General features: G+C 37.8%; 1 protein-coding gene across 1 annotated transcript; it reads right to left on the reverse strand.

Moving 5' to 3' along the window:
• Positions 1–712: 712 nt before the first annotated feature.
• On the reverse strand, positions 713–15182 carry LOC117336801. Its single transcript, XM_033897453.1, has 5 exons — positions 15043–15182; positions 12340–12424; positions 4658–4770; positions 1123–1205; positions 713–888 (listed from the first exon to the last, which is right to left on the reverse strand). Exons 1-5 carry the CDS (start codon positions 15098–15100, stop codon positions 868–870), a joined length of 360 nt encoding a protein of 119 aa, XP_033753344.1. The 5' UTR covers positions 15101–15182; the 3' UTR covers positions 713–867.
• Positions 15183–15357: the final 175 nt, after the last annotated feature.

Consider the following 15357-nt stretch of genomic DNA (forward strand, 5'->3'; position numbering starts at 1 on the left):
CACTGACGACACTTAGAAGGACGAAACAGTTGTATGATATCCCTACCATCACTGACGACACCTAGACGGACGAAACAGTTGTGTGATGTCTCTAGTATCACTGACGACACTTAGAAGGACGAAACAGTTGTATGATGTCCCTAGTATCACCGACGACACCTAGAAGGACGAAACATGTTTATGATGTCCCTACTATCACTGACGACACCTAGGAGGACGAAACAGTTGTATGATGCTGTTCGATTAATTTTTATTCTACTATATCTGACCCCAATAACATCGAATGGTGCTAATATCTTTTGTCTTTTTTACAATCTTCAACATGTCATAACGTAGTTTATTGATGATCTGTATCTTAAACAGATTGTGGACAGTGCTAATGACCAGACACAGTATGTAAGTTGTAATTAAACTTGTAAATACAAGTCTTGGATATCATTTCAACCATCGCCGGAAATAACGTCATGAATTTGAAATATCGCAGGTTATACGAAGTTAATATCAGTCATTTTCAAAAGTCAATATATATATGAATATATATGCTAAATCTAGATTATTTCCCCCAGTTAACGATACTATTTCCTCTACCATGGTGCATCTGATTGTGACAAAATCTGTTAACATGATTGATGGAATTGTTGTTTCACCCAATATAAATTCTGCTGACACTTACTTGATTTAGCTTTTCACAAATGTTTTAGAAATAACAATGCAATATATGACAACACGTTTATTTTTTGTTTGTAAATTAATACATATACATAAAAAGTAAAAACGACTTGATTAACAGGAACAGTACAGATCATCCAGATATCTTTCTCCATTAACCTTCTTTAAATATCGGCCCGCATCTCCATTTGTATTGTTCTAAATATCAATACAAATCATCTGTAATAGTAAACAAAACCACTATCAATACCTGGATAGATTTATCATCTAGTATCAACAAACAGGATTCCACTGACAACATTCGCAAAGTTTCTAATCAGTAATATATTTTTTTTATTTAGATTTATCACATTTTTTCTGAGCGATATATTTTTTACTGATGGTAATAAAGATATAAACACAGATACGGATAAACTCATTTTCTGGACGATAGAAATAAATTTGTATACATGCCTCATTTGTGATGGGGTTATTACAGGCACATATTGAATCAGGTCCGCGTAGGTCCATCCAAACGTCATCACCTGCCTTACACCCTGAAATAGAAAAACAGAAGTCTATGTAAGAGAGTCAATTATATTACCACCTAACACAGGATGTTTTCCTCGCCTTACCATTGGATTTGTGGTATTATAGAGACCATTATATCGTTAGATAGATATAATGCAGGTATTATTGACCATGAGGAATAAGATATATTTTGTTGTATCGTAGTGACCATTTTATTGTTAGATATAATGAAGGTATTGTTGGGTATGAGGTATGAGGTATATTATATTGTTAGATACATATAACGTAGGTATTATTGACCATGAGGAATAAGATATATTTTGTTGTATCGTAGTGATCATTTTATTGTTAGATATAATGAAGGTATTGTTGGGTACGAGGTATATTTCTGGTATCGTAGAGACCATTATATTGTTAGATATAATGTAGGTATTGTTGGGTATGAGGTATGAGGTATATTTCTGGTATCATAGAGACCATTATATTGTTAGATATAATGTAGGTATTGTTGGGTATGAGGTATAAGGTATCATAGAGACCATTATATTGTTAGATATATTAATTATCTGTTACACAGTGATTATAACATATAGTAGTTTTTTTTATTATACTGTTGACCTTGATATGGTCCAGAACATCTACTCACAGACATACTTCAACTGACATTGTTGCTATAGATTCCAAGAACTAGTAGTGACTGTGATTTTTTTTATTTGTTAGATTCTACATATTTCTTCATGATTGCGTCAACTAAAATCTCACAGCAATCTGTATTTTCACGTGTGTCACAACGAAAAATCATATCATGTGAAAGGTATTAAATGAAATATAGATCTACATGTATATTTAATTGAGCCATTTCTGGAGTACTTTAGTGGTATTTTGATGGTGAATCATGACTTTTCAGTGTCCTCTGTAGAATGGTAACCTCTACCTTGGCCATATTAAAGTGAATTGTGACTTTCCGGTGTCCCCTGTAGAATGTTAACCTCTACCTTTGCCATATTAAAGTGAATCACGACTTTCCGGTGTCCCCTGTAGAATGTTAACCTCTACCTTTGCCATATTAAAGTGAATCACGACTTCCCAGTGTCCCCTGTAGAATGTTAACCTCTACCTTGGCCATATTAAAGTGAATTGTGACTTTCCAGTGTCCTCTGTAGAATGGTAACCTCTACCTTGGCCATATTAAAGTGAATCGTGACTTTCCAGCGTCCCCTGTAGAATGTTAACCTCTACCTTGGCCATATTAAAGTTTATCACGACTTTCCAGTGTCCTCTGTAGAATGTTAACCTCTACCTTTGCCATATTAAAGTGAATCGTGACTTTCCAGTGTCCTCTGTAGAATGTTAACCTCTACCTTTGCCATATTAAAGTGAATTGTGACTTTCCAGTGTCCTCTGTAGAATGTTAACCTCTACCTTGGCCATATTAAAGTGAATCGTGACTTTCCAGTGTCCTCTGTAGAATGTTAACCTCTACCTTGGCCATATTAAAGTGAATCGTGACTTTCCAGCGTCCCCTGTAGAATGTTAACCTCTACCTTGGCCATATTAAAGTTTATCACGACTTTCCAGTGTCCTCTGTAGAATGTTAACCTCTACCTTTGCCATATTAAAGTGAATCGTGACTTTCCAGTGTCCTCTGTAGAATGTTAACCTCTACCTTTGCCATATTAAAGTGAATTGTGACTTTCCAGTGTCCTCTGTAGAATGTTAACCTCTACCTTGGCCATATTAAAGTGAATTGTGACTTTCCAGTGTCCTCTGTAGAATGTTAACCTCTACCTTGGCCATATTAAAGTGAATTGTGACTTTCCAGTGTCCCCTGTAGAATGTTAACCTCTACCTTGGCCATATTAAAGTGAATCGTGACTTTCCAGTGTCCTCTGTAGAATGGTAACCTCTACCTTGGCCATATTAAAGTTTGATTAAGGAGGTACTTTTGTTTAGCTTTACCAATGAGTAGTGTCATAATTGAGGATGAACAAGCAATTTCAATTGTCTGACAGAAGCGGGCCTTTTCTACCGGCACTGTTTTACGGACGTACGTCTGTTCTGCTGAACATGTCTCACAGAAACACATCTGTTCTTCCTTACCTGTCTCACAGCAGCATAGCTGTCCCCCCTCACCTGTCTTACATAAACACATCTGTCCCCTTTCCTGTCTCACAGAAGCACAACTGTTTCCTTTACCGGTCTCACAGAAGCGCAACTGTTCCCCTTACCTGCCATACAAAAGTACGACTGTTTCCCCCTCCAGTCTCACAGAAACACAACTGTTCCCGGCCCTTACCTGTCTCACAGAAACACAACTGTTCCCCTTACCTGCCATACAAACGTACGACTGTTCCCCCCTCCAGTCTCACAGAAACACAACTGTTCCCCTTACCTGTCTCACAGAAGCACAACTGTTCCCCTTACCTGTCTCACAGAAACACAACTGTTCCCCTTACCTGTCTCACAGAAACACAACTGTCCCCCTTACCTGTCTCACAGAAGCACAACTGTTCCCCTTACCTGTCTCACAGAAGCACAACTGTTCCCCTTACCTGTCTCACAGAAATACAACTGTTCCCCTTACCTGTCTCACAGAAACACAACTGTTCCCCTTACCTGTCTCACAGAAGCACAACTGTTCCCCTTACCTGTCTCACAGAAACACAACTGTTCCCCTTACCTGTCTCACAGAAACACAACTGTTCCCCTTACCTGTCTCACAGAAACACAACTGTTCCCCTTACCTGTCTCACAGAAGCGCAACTGTTCCCCTTACCTGCCATACAAAAGTACGACTGTTCCCCCCTCCAGTCTCACAGAAGCACAACTGTTCCCATTACCTGTCTCACAGAAGCGCAACTGTTCCCCTTACCTGTCTCACAGAAGCACAACTGTTCCCCTTACCTGTCTCACAGAAACACAACTGTTCCCCTTACCTGTCTCACAGAAGCGCAACTGTTCCCCTTACCTGCCATACAAAAGTACGACTGTTCCCCCCTCCAGTCTCACAGAAGCACAACTGTTCCCATTACCTGTCTCACAGAAGCACAACTGTTCCCCTTACCTGTCTCACAGAAGCGCAACTGTTCCCCTTACCTGTCTCACAGAAGCACAACTGTTCCCCTTACCCGTCTCACAGAAACACAACTGTTCCCCTTACCTGTCTCACAGAAACACAACTGTTCCCCTACCTGTCTCACAGAAACACAACTGTTCCCCTTACCTGTCTCACAGAAACACAACTGTTCCCCTTACCTGTCTCACAGAAACACAACTGTTCCCCTTACCTGTCTCACAGAAACACAACTGTTCCCCTTACCTGTCTCACAGAAGCACAACTGTTCCCCTTACCTGTCTCGCAGAAACACAACTGTTCCCCTTACCTGTCTCACAGAAACACAACTGTTCCCTTACCTGTCTCACAGAAGCACAACTGTTCCCCTTACCTGTCTCACAGAAGCACAACTGTTCCCCTTACCTGTCTCACAGAAGCACAACTGTCCTGCGTTACAATGCTTCCAATTATTTTGGAGTACGTTGTAGTGGACACACTTCTGACCATTGTTAAGCTCATTGTCCCAGCAGTCATTACTGAAACAGAAATAGTGGTATATACCGCCGGTAAATCACACGTAAATCAATCTATGCAGTATTAATAGTGGTATATACTGCCGGTTAATCATACGCAAATGAATTTAAACACCTTGATAACCTTCGTCATCACTGTGTATATAAGTCATATTTACATTATAGATGTCTTAACTGTAGCAATATGTAGTATTCAATCGATCATGACCAGTAACAAGTTCACACTCTTTTTCGGCATAGCCGTATAATTTTCTTTTGGCTCCGGATATGACGCGAAAGGTGGCGTTACTGGTCAAGATGAAGTATGTGATTGGTCAATGTAGCGCTAAATGCAAAATGCAGATATGCAGTTAAAGACGAAACAAAATTAAGATTGGATGCAAGCTGAATAAGTGGATGTATCTTTTCAAATGACACATTAAAAAAATATATATTCCTGATTCAAATGCAGTGTTATAATCACCAAAAATTATTCAAACTGATATACATGTACATGTAATTTTGTTTTTCGTGCTGCGACGAATTTATTAGTTAGTTCGTTAATTTATTTCACCTGCAGTTTTACATTATAACCACCATCATTAAAACTATGCCGTTTATCTTTTTAAAAGATATTTCTTGTTTACATGTAAGTATGACCAACCGAGACATTTACACAAAATGTGTCGATCCATGACTACATATCCAATATTCATATCCTCTATCTTTAACCAAAGATACCAGTTTATAAATTAATATTACATATTAGTTTTTATTTTAGGTGTTCAACGTTCTCGCAGCAGTCATGGCCATATGAAGACGGGTGTCAAGGAGACACCTAAAGTAAGAAAACAAAACAGACATAGACATAGCAGTAAGGAAAGAAGGGGAAAAGTGAAGAAATCTTCCTGTGAACATAGCATGATACATATAAATGGTATTTAAAATATATATCACCACCATTTGCCATTTCAATATAAAGGAACACTTTTGTTCTCTTGTAGTAAAATGTTTCTTTTCCAATTAAGAAAATTGATAAAGTACATATACGTGAACTATACGATAGTATATTTCGTAAAACATACGACTAGGGCTCTTCGAAGAAGCCTTGAGAATGATTGTATAACTGACTGACAACATCTTCGCAGAACTTGGTTACCAGATCTTCAAACAGACTATTAGTACGCCCGTGGGAACAGACTATGCCACTCTAATGGCTGAAATGTTTTTGTTTTCACACGAAACTGATTATGTTCACGAGCCTATCAGAATATGTAACGGAGAACTTACAGAGTCCTTCAATTTCACTTATAGTTATTTTGACGAAACATTATCTTTAAATTACAATAACTTTATTGATCATGTCAATATACCCTGTAGAATTTGAAATAAGGGGCATTACAGACTCTTCAACATCAACCGCTAACCTCGATCTCTACTTACAACCTACCCAACAGGGACAGCTTACAGCTAAGCTGTATGAAAAACGTGATGATTTTTTCATATTCCATGTTCCGATAGTAACATCCACAGGGGCTTGGCACGAATTTCCAAATGATGGTCCATATATATATGGACCATCATTTGGAAAATCGTGCCAAGCCCCTGTGGTAACATCCCTGCTTCCCCCACCTACGATGTTACATGTCCCAGTTTATCCGGTATTCGATGACTTGTTTCCATTATCACGGGTTCAGTGACAGATGTCGACTACTGATGGAGAAATTAACAAGACAAGGTTTGGAGAGATGTTGGAGGCCACAGAAAGGGTTTATTGTCGGCTACTGATGGAGAAATAAACAAGACAAGGTTTGGAGAGATGTTGGAGGCCACAGAAAGGGTTTATTGTCGGCTACTGATGGAGAAATTAACAAGACAAGGTTTGGAGAGATGTTGGAGGCCACAGAAAGGGTTTATTGTCGACTACTGATGGAGAAATTAACAAGACAAGGTTTGGAGAGATGTTGGAGGCCATAGAAAGGGTTTATTGTCGGCTACTGATGGAGAAATTAACAAGACAAGGTTTGGAGAGATGTTGGAGGCCACAGAAAGGGTTTATTGTCGGCTACTGATGGAGAAATTAACAAGACAAGGTTTGGAGAGATGTTGGAGGCCACAGAAAGGGTTTATTGTCGACTACTGATGGAGAAATTAACAAGACAAGGTTTGGAGAGATGTTGGAGGCCACAGAAAGGGTTTATTGTCGACTACTGATGGAGAAATTAACAAGACAAGGTTTGGAGAGATGTTGGAGGCCACAGAAAGGGTTTATTGTCGGCTACTGATGGAGAAATTAAACAAGACAAGGTTTGGAGAGATGTTGGAGGCCACAGAAAGGGTTTATTGTCGGACTACTGATGGAGAAATTAACAAGACAAGGTTTGGAGAGATGTTGGAGGCCACAGAAAGGGTTTATTGTCGACTACTGATGGAGAAATTAACAAGACAAGGTTTGGAGAGATGTTGGAGGCCACAGAAAGGGTTTATTGTCGGCTACTGATGGAGAAATTAACAAGACAAGGTTTGGAGAGATGTTGGAGGCCACAGAAAGGGTTTATTGTCGGCTACTGATGGAGAAATTAACAAGACAAGGTTTGGAGAGATGTTGGAGGCCACAGAAAGGGTTTATTGTCGACTACTGATGGAGAAATTAACAAGACAAGGTTTGGAGAGATGTTGGAGGCCACAGAAAGGGTTTATTGTCGGCTACTGATGGAGAAATTAACAAGACAAGGTTTGGAGAGATGTTGGAGGCCACAGAAAGGGTTTATTGTCGACTACTGATGGAGAAATTAACAAGACAAGGTTTGGAGAGATGTTGGAGGCCACAGAAAGGGTTTATTGTCGACTACTGATGGAGAAATTAACAAGACAAGGTTTGGAGAGATGTTGGAGGCCATAGAAAGGGTTTATTGTCGGCTACTGATGGAGAAATTAACAAGACAAGGTTTGGAGAGATGTTGGAGGCCACAGAAAGGGTTTATTGTCGGCTACTGATGGAGAAATTAACAAGACAAGGTTTGGAGAGATGTTGGAGGCCACAGAAAGGGTTTATTGTCGACTACTGATGGAGAAATTAACAAGACAAGGTTTGGAGAGATGTTGGAGGCCACAGAAAGGGTTTATTGTGGACTACTGATGGAGAAATTAACAAGACAAGGTTTGGAGAGATGTTGGAGGCCACAGAAAGGGTTTATTGTCGGCTACTGATGGAGAAATTAACAAGACAAGGTTTGGAGAGATGTTGGAGGCCACAGAAAGGGTTTATTGTCGACTACTGATGGAGAAATTAACAAGACAAGGTTTGGAGAGATGTTGGAGGCCATAGAAAGGGTTTATTGTCGACTACTGATGGAGAAATTAACAAGACAAGGTTTGGAGAGATGTTGGAGGCCACAGAAAGGGTTTATTGTCGGCTACTGATGGAGAAATTAACAAGACAAGGTTTGGAGAGATGTTGGAGGCCACAGAAAGGGTTTATTGTCGGACTACTGATGGAGAAATTAACAAGACAAGGTTTGGAGAGATGTTGGAGGCCACAGAAAGGGTTTATTGTCGGCTACTGATGGAGAAATTAACAAGACAAGGTTTGGAGAGATGTTGGAGGCCACAGAAAGGGTTTATTGTCGGCTACTGATGGAGAAATTAACAAGACAAGGTTTGGAGAGATGTTGGAGGCCACAGAAAGGGTTTATTGTCGGCTACTGATGGAGAAATTAACAAGACAAGGTTTGGAGAGATGTTGGAGGCCACAGAAAGGGTTTATTGTCGGCTACTGATGGAGAAATAACAAGACAAGGTTTTGGAGAGATGTTGGAGGCCACAGAAAGGGTTTATTGTCGGCTACTGATGGAGAAATTAACAAGACAAGGTTTGGAGAGATGTTGGAGGCCACAGAAAGGGTTTATTGTCGACTACTGATGGAGAAATTAACAAGACAAGGTTTGGAGAGATGTTGGAGGCCACAGAAAGGGTTTATTGTCGGCTACTGATGGAGAAATTAACAAGACAAGGTTTGGAGAGATGTTGGAGGCCACAGAAAGGGTTTATTGTCGGCTACTGATGGAGAAATTAACAAGACAAGGTTTGGAGAGATGTTGGAGGCCACAGAAAGGGTTATTGTCGACTACTGATGGAGAAATTAACCAAGACAAGGTTTGGTGGAGAGATGTTGGAGGCCACAGAAAGGGTTTATTGTCGACTACTGATGGAGAAATTAACAAGACAAGGTTTGGAGAGATGTTGGAGGCCATAGAAAAGGTTAAGTGTCGGCTACTGATGGAGAAATTAACAAGACAAGGTTTGGAGAGATGTTGGAGGCCATAGAAAAGGTTTATTGTCGACTACTGATGGAGAAATTAACAAGACAAGGTTTGGAGAGATGTTGGAGGCCATAGAAAGGGTTATTGTCGGCTATTGATGGAGAAATTAACAAGACAAGGTTTGGAGAGATGTTGGAGGCCACAGAAAGGGTTTATTGTCGGCTACTGATGGAGAAATTAACAAGACAAGGTTTGGAGAGATGTTGGAGGCCACAGAAAGGGTTTATTGTCGGCTACTGATGGAGAAATTAACAAGACAAGGTTTGGAGAGATGTTGGAGGCCATAGAAAGGGTTTATTGTCGGCTACTGATGGAGAAATTAACAAGACAAGGTTTGGAGAGATGTTGGAGGCCACAGAAAGGGTTTATTGTCGGCTACTGATGGAGAAATTAACAAGACAAAGTTTGGAGAGATGTTGGAGGCCACAGAAAAGGTTTATTGTCGACTACTGATGGAGAAATTAACAAGACAAGGTTTGGAGAGATGTTGGAGACCACAGAAAGGGTTTATTGTCGACTACTGATGGAGAAATTAACAAGACAAGGTTTGGAGAGATGTTGGAGACCATAGAAAAGGTTTATTGTCGACTACTGATGGAGAAATTAACAAGACAAGGTTTGGAGAGATGTTGGAGGCCATAGAAAGGGTTTATTGTCGGCTACTGATGGAGAAATTAACAAGACAAGGTTTGGAGAGATGTTGGAGGCCATAGAAAGGGTTTATTGTCGACTACTGATGGAGAAATTAACAAGACAAGGTTTGGAGAGATGTTGGAGGCCATAGAAAGGGTATATTGTCGGCTACTGATGGAGAAATTAACAAGACAAGGTTTGGAGAGATGTTGGAGGCCATAGAAAGGGTTTATTGTCGACTACTGATGGAGAAATTAACAAGACAAGGTTTGGAGAGATGTTGGAGGCCATAGAAAGGGTTTATTGTCGGCTACTGATGGAGAAATTAACAAGACAAGGTTTGGAGAGATGTTGGAGACCATAGAAAGGGTTTATTGTCGGCTACTGATGGAGAAATTAACAAGACAAGGTTTGGAGAGATGTTGGAGGCCACAGAAAGGGTTTATTGTCGACTACTGATGGAGAAATTAACAAGACAAGGTTTGGAGAGATGTTGGAGGCCACAGAAAGGGTTTATTGTCGACTACTGATGGAGAAATTAACAAGACAAGGTTTGGAGACATGTTGGAGGCCATAGAAAAGGTTTATTGTCGACTACTGATGGAGAAATTAACAAGACAAGGTTTGGAGAGATGTTGGAGGCCATAGAAAGGGTTTATTGTCGGCTACTGATGGAGAAATTAACAAGACAATGTTTGGAGAGATGTTGGAGGCCACAGAAAGGGTTTATTGTCGGCTACTGATGGAGAAATTAACAAGACAAGGTTTGGAGAGATGTTGGAGGCCATAGAAAGGGTTTATTGTCGACTACTGATGGAGAAATTAACAAGACAAGGTTTGGAGAGATGTTGGAGGCCATAGAAAGGGTTTATTGTCGACTACTGATGGAGAAATTAACAAGACAAGGTTTGGAGAGATGTTGGAGGCCATAGAAAGGGTTTATTGTCGGCTACTGATGGAGAAATTAACAAGACAAGGTTTGGAGAGATGTTGGAGACCATAGAAAGGGTTTATTGTCGGCTACTGATGGAGAAATTAACAAGACAAGGTTTGGAGAGATGTTGGAGGCCACAGAAAGGGTTTATTGTCGACTACTGATGGAGAAATTAACAAGACAAAGTTTGGAGAGATGTTGGAGGCCACAGAAAGGGTTTATTGTCGACTACTGATGGAGAAATTAACAAGACAAGGTTTGGAGACATGTTGGAGGCCATAGAAAAGGTTTATTGTCGACTACTGATGGAGAAATTAACAAGACAAGGTTTGGAGAGATGTTGGAGGCCATAGAAAGGGTTTATTGTCGGCTACTGATGGAGAAATTAACAAGACAATGTTTGGAGAGATGTTGGAGGCCACAGAAAGGGTTTATTGTCGGCTACTGATGGAGAAATTAACAAGACAAGGTTTGGAGAGATGTTGGAGGCCATAGAAAGGGTTTATTGTCGACTACTGATGGAGAAATTAACAAGACAAGGTTTGGAGAGATGCCGGTTGATGAAGACAATGGTGGAAATGTATGGTAGACATCATGATCACATTTGGAATTATTATAGTTCCTTATACACTTGCCGGAGCACCTGGTTTTGTTCTCCGTGTACTTTTGCCTTGTGTTAAAACACACATCGGACAGTAGATATTACCATGGCATGATATAATTACTAACAATATGATGATATATATTACTATAAGACACTTTTATATATGTATAAACACAAGCAGAGGTCGACGTTGTGAGAGTTGTCCCACTTGAACAGAGATTACTCCGCGCGCGCGAAATGTAATGAAAGATTGATAGAGTCCATCATATGAAGGTACCTCGGGTAGAATTTCCCTATCCCGCATACCTACCTATGATGGACTCTATATTAATCTTACATACAAATGTAGCTATCTTACATGGGCAAACTCTATCCAACTTGGCGAGATATGAGAGAAAATACAGTCAAATATGATATACAGTGTACATGTGATTAGCTACTTCAAAATATATCTAGCAGTACACCTTTACTTCTAATACAATTTTATATAATACATAACAAGTGTATATATAAAGATACGCTGCACATTAAGGCTGTTGTTGGGCAAAATACTCTATCAATGTTACAGATAAATTTAGCTGTTCGTTGTTGGTGTTACTCTGAAAATTCACAATTACTCATAAACGGAAAGAAATTGTGTTCATTAGTGTTGAAAGCAAGTTGCTCCGTCAATTTTGAAACGTAAAACAAACTGTTCAATTGCGTTACTGCTGGGAAAACGATGATCAGTCAGTATTATTAAGCATTAAGGTTTGACGTTCAGTTGTGTTTCTCTAGAACAAGTAATTCATTCTTATAAAGCTTCACAAATATGAAAAGACAATATAAACCTCTACATTAACACTACTTGTTGTTGATTGATTTACTTTGAAATTTTGTTGTTGGATGAAAAGAAAGAAGTCCAAAGATTATATTTTTCTAGTTTGCTTAAACTTATAATGACAAAACGAAACAGACGAGACATAATTACGTCCTATTCCTATTATCCTAAAATGGCTATAAATGTCAGTAATTATTTTCTTATTCAACAAAACAAATGCGTAGGAGGAAACTACTCAACAACAAACAATCCTGCGTAATTTATATAATTACACACTTACTCTGTCCGACATATGGCCAGCGACAAACCCAGCAGAACGGACAGGCACGTGGCGTACACAAGGGGACTGGTCATCTTGGTCAAATCTATAAACAGACGCAAATCAATGATGGGCAATCAGTGAATATCATAATCTGATAAATTCATCCTATTGTTATTTATTATCATATACAGAATACTGTAAACACAAGGAAGACATTGGATGGATATGTCTGACATAGCAGTAATGTTCCTGAAAAGAGATATAATTTCAGTACTAATAAAAAGATGACAAAAGTATTGTTTAAATATAAGCAAATTAAATAATGCAAGCTTCAATAAACATGGATAATTCGTCGCTTTCACATATAACACGTTCATACATAAGTATATTGATTAATGTTAAACCGTGAGAAAAACAGAACTTGCATCCTTACCTATTGAAAAACACCATATAATCATCATACCTCATATTACATATGAAAAACGGATACTAATATCAAACGAACGTTAAGATAAAATCATAAAATGTAAATCGATTTACTCAAAAATATAGGCGAAATGGCAGGATATGTTCAGTGTATAACTGGAAATTATACATACATAGATATATACATGATTAACAGATATTACTACATATACAACCATTACAATGAAGACTTTGGACTCTTCCCGAGACAGGATAAGATATAATTTGAAATAATTTAGAGGTGTGTATGTAATCATCTCAATACAGGTTGGAGCAAAGGGATGGAGGTTGGCGACTTAAGATCCAAAATTTTCCAGTCAAATAACCTTTTGTTTTTGTTTGATAAAATTTTCTCGGTGTATCATTCCGCGAAGCCTGATCACCTCCAGCTCCCAGCTGACCCTTCCGCGCAATGTTTGTAAACAAACTCTTATTAATTAAAAACATAGTCCATAATTTTTTACAACAAAATATATAACTTTGCATTCACCTGCATAAAATTAATCAAGATGATATCTTAATTTTCATTTATACATGATCTTGGCAAGAGCGAGCTAGTAAGATGGGGTCTTCCCCGAACACCAACTCTGGTGAGGGTGGGGTGTTTACATAGGGGTTAAGGTGTATTGATAGGGAGTTATAGTCTGTTACAGAAATATCCTCAATGTAAGAACACAGGTAAATCAGAACACATGTAAATCAGAGCACAGGTAAATCAACTTAGCTGATCAGAAAAGCATTCACTGTTAATGATTGCCAAACTGTTTCAAAAAATAGTGTATAAAACTGAAGCACGCTTTGGAAAATCATCATATTGTGCTTCGATATTTGAATTATCAACATCTTGGCATACACATGTATTTACTGAATCTTGAATTGTAAATCAATTGTATCGTTGGATTTTAATTTTATTAAATTTAGCGTCTTATTGATTTAATTTGTGCTTGTTTTCAGATTTAATGTAAATATTTAGAAAAAAAGTACTTTAATGTGATTGTTTAATTTACATTCTTTTATATTATTTCAGCAAATTCAACCTTGTATCATTTTTCATTTATGATGCAAATATTATATATATCTGATTATCAACATTTAAATTAGCATTTAAATTGGCATAATTACGGAATCTTAAATTCATACTTTTTACTGGAAAGCAATATTAACCCTAACTATTATATAACACAATATAGATCAGTTAGGCCTACTGCAAAACTATTGTAATATTTTTGTAAAGTTGTATCTGTTCCAGGTTTGATCAGTACAAAAGTTTTCTTCAACTCGCTATAATGCCTTTTTCCAGATTTGATAAGATTACCATATACATGTAATTACATTATAGATCAGCTCTTGTAGAGCAATATTCATGTGTGTATCTGTTTCAGGTTTAGTTAGTAGAAATATTTTTTGTTCATCATACACAGAATAGCGAACGCACAAGTCAACGTTAATTTCATCATTAACAGATATTGCCATTATTAATAGTAGCATCTATAATTAGAGCTTTGAATTTAGAAAACAATTTTATTTATTTTCTATTTATATATCTTAATATGATATTGTCATTATCAATAGTAAAATATATAGTTAGGCATAGTGCTTTGAATTTTTTTTTTATATATATTTTATATAGATATATTGAGATAATATTGTCATTTCATTTTTACGAGTAAAATAATCTAGATGAGAGTGCTTTGAATTTAGACAACTTTATCTGATTCATATACCTGAGCTGACCCTATTTTTTTTTACCTGAGTATTTCATATTGAAACAGACTATAACTAAACTTCAAAGAACTTCCTACAATAACATCTTCCTTTGTCTTTACCAGAGTTGGTGTTCGGGGAATGAGCCAGTAAGATCAATGATAGTTAAAAAAGCGCCAAAGTGAACAAACACATTCATTAGATTGAAAATGGTCGTTTTTATTGATAGAAAAAACAACAGTTTATCATTTCCATTTGACATCATAACATACATAAACATATTAGAAATTTGGTTCCAGATACATTATGTATATAGGCCCTAATCTTACCGGGCTAAATAGATTTGGAACCATGACCCCACCCGAAATATATACACGTTTAATAGATAATATGTTACCTTTGAATATTATTTAAAGTGATTATGGAAAATGAAACTTTTTTTTTTCATTATCTTATTCACATTACCTATTTACCTTGTACTTGTAAAAGATTAAAGTCTGTCGAGATGAATCAATCGTTTAATTTACAACATTAAAAAGTTTCAATACTCACATTTGCTTGTTTCTCTGTGGAATGGTAGACAGCGAATGTAGACGAAGGTCATGAACATCTAATAGAGTATAAACACGGCTTCCCACTCAATTTGAAATCGATATGTCCGTGTTAATCAGAATGATCTCATCGATTTGATTTCCTCGGGCTTGTTATTCTACAGTGACGCACTGCAATGAAACTTAATAACTGTTATAAAGTTGGGTCTATATCACTGACCTCATCCTTCCGTTTACCAGCCTCGGTTACAAACATATCCATACCATCGTTCACGCATTAAAAGCTTCTATTTCTAGCGCTATCAAAGATGCTAAA

This window comes from Pecten maximus, chromosome 10 (genome assembly GCF_902652985.1).
Source record: "Pecten maximus chromosome 10, xPecMax1.1, whole genome shotgun sequence".
Lineage (NCBI taxonomy): Eukaryota > Metazoa > Mollusca > Bivalvia > Pectinida > Pectinidae > Pecten > Pecten maximus.

What these genes read in the sequence shown, in the direction of transcription:
- LOC117336801 (XM_033897453.1), bottom strand. Translation starts at nt 15,100, where the DNA reads ATGTTCATGACCTTCGTCTACATTCGCTGTCTACCATTCCACAGAGAA. An exon ending in CCACAGAGAAACAAGCAAAT is followed by an intron (nt 12,425 to 15,042) that starts GTGAGTATTGAA and finishes GTCTGTTTATAG; the next exon opens with ATTTGACCAAGATGACCAGT. An exon ending in ATAACCCCATCACAAATGAG is followed by an intron (nt 889 to 1,122) that starts GCATGTATACAA and finishes TTACTATTACAG; the next exon opens with ATGATTTGTATTGATATTTA.